This window comes from Melanotaenia boesemani, chromosome 5, assembly GCF_017639745.1.
Source record: "Melanotaenia boesemani isolate fMelBoe1 chromosome 5, fMelBoe1.pri, whole genome shotgun sequence".
In the NCBI taxonomy this organism is placed as follows: Eukaryota; Metazoa; Chordata; class Actinopteri; order Atheriniformes; family Melanotaeniidae; genus Melanotaenia; species Melanotaenia boesemani.
In genome coordinates, this window is record NC_055686.1 from 31066009 (window position 1) to 31071164 (window position 5156).

The 5156-nt window shown below is 41.2% G+C and overlaps 1 protein-coding gene across 1 annotated transcript; it reads right to left on the reverse strand.

The window, feature by feature from the left end:
- Positions 1-214: 214 nt before the first annotated feature.
- Positions 215-1314, reverse strand: LOC121639308. The gene is made up of 5 exons (XM_041984469.1): positions 1278-1314; positions 811-1155; positions 618-728; positions 499-533; positions 215-414 (listed from the first exon to the last, which is right to left on the reverse strand). Exons 1-5 carry the CDS (start codon positions 1312-1314, stop codon positions 292-294), a joined length of 651 nt encoding a protein of 216 aa, XP_041840403.1. The 3' UTR covers positions 215-291.
- Between the last annotated feature and the right edge of the window lie 3842 nt (positions 1315-5156).

Sequence of the window (5156 nt, forward strand, 5' to 3'; positions counted from 1 at the left end):
TCTCAATGCGGCTTTGCTGTGAAGAAGAACCTTTTGCATACATTGGCTGTTATCTTGGTATTTCTCAGCCAAACATCTGGAGATAGAAACATGGTTAATAGAGTCCTCGTGTTGTGTTTTTCCACTAAAATGTGATGCCTCTTCCTGTTTTATATGACATGATATTTTCTTCAACTCCATCTGGATGTGATCAGACCTCTGCTCACACCTCTTCCATCTTACTGCTTCGCTAACAGATAGAAAGTCAAAGGATAATTTTCCCTCTGAGCTGCAGTCACTGGGTTGGTGAGTCTATCTCGTAGCAGCATAAACCACATGTGGCTCCATCTCCGTCTCTAGTGCTGATGTTCTGGTCCTGTTGGCTTTGAGAGGGAAACTCAGAGCTGTGTAGTTCAGGGCATCGGAGTCCAGGTTCTGGAAATGAAAGTTTATACAAACACTAATTTAGCATATTAATAAGTCTAAACCTGAAGTATTTATCAATCAGAAAATGATTACCTGACTGTGTTGTGGACTCTGTCTCTCAGTTTGAGCTGAATGGCAACAACAGTTAATCTGGTTATTTATTTATTTATTTATATTTGTAAATTAAATTTTCAGTTTAAATGAAAACAAACCAGTATGAAATGCCCTGATTCTGAAAACCAGACCGATGACGACCATTAGCAGGAAAACAGTCAGACAGGCAAAGACCACATTCAGCACACTGGCTAACCCATTAACCACATCTACAGGAGAAAAAAAATATTAATTATATACAGCAGCACTGGACTGGTTTAACAATAAATACAATATTAATGACAATCTTACCTTGAACCTGTAAATATGTTGCACCAAAAATAACCGGGTGTCCGTCTTTAGTATATCCACAGAAATACAGTCCAGAGTCAGAAAATTCCAGTTGTTTGATGTTCAGAAAAATGTTTGTGTTATTGGAGGTCATAAAAGATTTGCTGATATTATATCCATCATGTAGCGTTGCATTGGAATCAGACGATAACATAGAGGAGATGCAGCTAGCGTTGTGTTCGTTGACCAGTTTAAACCAATATATGTGACCAGGCATTCTGCTAAAGTTAGAGCAGATCAGTATGACTTCTTCACCAGGCTGAACCTCCACAGTGTGAAACTCTGACACTGATACAGAGATCCAATCTGAAACAAACAGGACAAACATTCGTGAAGTTCAAATTCAACAAACTGTGCCTTCAAATCATGCAGTGTAAATGTGTAGTTTATTGTCTTTCTACAAGGAAAACAGAGAAAGATGTTCTTACTGCAGAGTAAAGCCAGCGTGGAGGTAAAGACGATCATTGTGTGCACAGGAGGACTCCATCAGTGTGGAAGTGAACTGTGTTCTGTTCACAGTGGTCTCACTCAGGTGGACTGTTCTCTCAGTTATGCGCTACCTCACTCTGACACTCAGAAAGCTTCAAATAAAACAGGAGGAAGAAATGATCATCTTGTTTGGTAACACCAAAGTTAACCCATGTAGTGTTTAGCAAAGGGCTACAACAGCTCTAGAAAATGCACACTGACGTCTTCCTGATTACATTTAAATGTCTCATCTAATCAGATTATTATATTTGTACGTTTAAATCTTACCTGGTGATTGATAGTTATTGGATTATTATCTCCTTGTAGGTTGACATGCATATCTCAGTGGAGATGGGACTTTAACCTGCGGTGGTTCTGATGCTCTGTTATGTCTGATCAGGTGCAGTGTTTAGCAGAGTAGATGCATGATGGGAGGCTGTGCAAATGTCACAGTGCTAAAGGCAGGTTTTCTGTACAGAGTTGTGTGGTGTTGTGTAGGTATGGGTTAAAAGTCAGACTTGGTGGTAAATGAGTAGCAAAGGAATTTGGGGTTGATGCATCTTGTTTGAGAGGAGACCAGAAAATCTAGATCTAGGTTCTATGAAGCTGAATGTACAGCTTCATGTTCAGGTCAGCAGGGAATCACAGAACTGGACGTAGTTCTGGTGGATACATTCATCCTAAATCACAGTATGGTGAGCTCAGTATGAGACATTTAATGCAGCCTGTCATCCAGGTTCTTATTAGTCATGAGGAATCTGTGACATCAGCAGAATGATGGTCCAGCTGCTGTGTTGTGCGTAAAACATTTGCTTTTCCAAGCTAGTCAAGGACGCAGTCCCTCCAGTTTGTTCTGGGTCTTTCCCAGGGTCTCTTCCCTGTAGGACTTGCCCAGCAAACCTTTCCAGGGAGGAGTCCAATCTTTAGAAAGAATCCTGATCAGAATTCAGAGCCACCTGAGCTGACTCCTTGATGCTGAGCAGCAGCGCTACTCAGAGCCCCTCCCTGATGAGTTTCTCATCTTCTCCCTAAGGCAGTGATTCTCAACCCTGGTCCTCATAGCATGAGAAATCTAAGAGCTGAAGGATAGTGTACCTTGAGGACCAGGGTTTGGAATTATTGCTCTAAGGGAGAGGCCAGACACCCTGTGGAGCAAATCAATTTCACCCAGCAATGTCCTCCCTCAGTGACTCATGTCAGTGTGAGGAAGCCTGATATCACATCATCATAAGGGTCTTTTTGAACTGCTCTTTGTCTGGTTCCTCACCTGGGACTTCTTCAGCAGAGATGTCTAGTTCTGGTCATTGTGGACGAACGTCTTGTAGGATCTGACTAAGATAAATGTGTCAGTAACAGGCTTGGGAAGGACTTGATAAGCTATTTCAGACCAGAAAAACACCTAAAACTTGGAGGACAGCATCCCTCAGTGGTCCACACATTCTGTAACTTTTAGATGCATCCCTTCTCCAACACACCTGAATCAAATGAATGGCCCGTTAGCAGGTCTCTGCAGAGCTAAATAACATGTCCTTTAGGGAATTCATCCATTTAATTTAGGTGTGTTGGAGAAGGGATGCATCTAAAATCATTGCTGCATTAGCCTCTTGCAAATTTACTAAAAGGTTGTCAAACCTTCGATGGGGGTACAGTTGTGTAAGCGATCAATTACCAATGAAAACCGCCTTTTCATGCATTTCACTAACCTAGCAATTGTTGGTCCACCATGCTTTAGGCAAGTATGTAAGAGGCATTATTCCTTTTACAAACTTTTGCCTATGTTACAGGAGTTCCCATTGTTTCCTAGTCTAATGCCATCCAGTCTTACAGTAGTAGCGGTTTAAAAGTTCCCCTGTTTCCATGATGGGTCCTTGACTGGTTCTTGACTGGTCCTTGACTGGTCCTTGACTGATCCTTGGCCGATCCTTCACAGGTCTGTGGGGGTAATGTAATCCCCCGCAATGACGTCGTCAGCGAGGCTCTGCCCCTAAGCAGCCCAAGTAAAAAAACAGCTGCAATCCCTCTTTTGTCCACGGGGAGGAGCAGTGATTTGATCTTGCTGCTCTCTAAACAGTTTATAATGAGCTGTGTCGCTCATTTGTTGCATTTTTGCCAACATTTAAAAAACGATTTGATTTGAAAATGGCGTCAAATAAATGTATCAAAAAAGCCGACATGTGTAGCTAATGGTGTTATGAGGCAAAGCACAACCTCCTCAAGTCGGCTAAGTGGTGAATGTCACTAGCAGCGAGCTTTCTAAACATCCCGAGGAGCGCTGCCAGCGGTCATTTGACTGCAACGTAAGTTATTCACAGTGGGGGTTGATACAGCTGCTGCATAACTGAATATTGACAAAATCATAACGTAATATCGGCAGGTAAAAATAACATAATACTGATAATGTGTAAAGCAGGGATCACAAAAGTCCGGACCCAGCCCAACCTATATTCTGAATTAGGCCTCAAAGTGCTATTATCCTAAGTAGATAAGTAAATAAATGGTTTATACTGTGAAATGAAGTGTCCCTGGATTTTATTCATAGCGATCTAGTGATAAAACGTGATAAAACGTCATACAACTGTGTCTCAGCGGTGGGACAGCTGCCTGCCCGCTGTCTGAAGCAGGCACATGCGCAAAGGCTGGTAGGAATGACAGGAACCAGCAGCCTATCATCACACAGGGTTTGTGATCTTACAGCCAATCAGAAGCAGAGTAGGGCGGCCATTTATTACAACTCCATAGCCGTGATATACGACAGTTTGGCTGAGAAAGAGTCTCCCTGAGCGGCTCTGTGGAAGTTTAGACGTGCTAAACTGCTCGTAAATATTGATGTGTTTACTTTTCCAAACAAGTAAGCAGGTAAAACTATAGACAACAACTATATAATAAAAGTCCTAAAATACCAGGTTCAGCCGTTTAGTTTTTAATACACTATAAGCATGATAGCATGACTGGCGGTCATCAAAAGACCGCTGGCGGCGCTTCCAGTGTTTAACACTAGAAAACCCAGAGATTTCTTATCCCTCTACCATGCCCAGAGTACAACCAAAAGGCTGCCCGGTTTGAAATTAACAATTCAATGGCCAACAATTAGCACCTTTACATTTGTAAACACAGCCATTACCTGCCGTTAGCTGTTCAAGCATACTCCTTGGGGGGAGGAGTGTGCTTGAAAAGAGCCTTGTGGACTGTGCTGTATAGTTTCACTCACCACAAACGGTATTTGTGCTTTTGACCATTTCTCACATTTTCATGTACCCTTTATTGAGCATTGGTCATGTGAGTTTTCATCGTCATCACACTATTGTACGCCCAGCTTGCTTTCAAGTGAGAGATTATCACGTTTCTATTTCCACAAAGGCCAAAAGGAAAGCATAATCAAGTATTTCAAATGAGAGATAATTACATTCCTTTTGACCTGGGAACAGAAAAGCAAAATCAATTTAATGTTCCTCACTTCCTAATATGGTGCAACAAGGTTCACAGTCCTCAATGTTTTTAGTAAAAAAAAAAAATAAAATAAAAAACACCTTACTAACAGGGTGGAATGGAACATAACAGAGTGGAACAGAATATAACAGGGTGGAAAATATTTGTTCCCAATTCCAAATAAAAACGCTTCAATGGCCAGATGATCAGCAATGAATAAAGATATTTCTACAGTGATCCAGATTTTTTGTTTGTTGTTTTTTTTGTTTTACATTTTAGATTTTGTAAGAGATGGGTGTTTTAACAACAGCAGTTTTATCCGTGACTTTAATCGATAATTATTATCATTATCCAGTGTATAAAAATGTTGGTGTAAAAACGCCAAAGATAGATAAGCATGATGCTGAACTTCG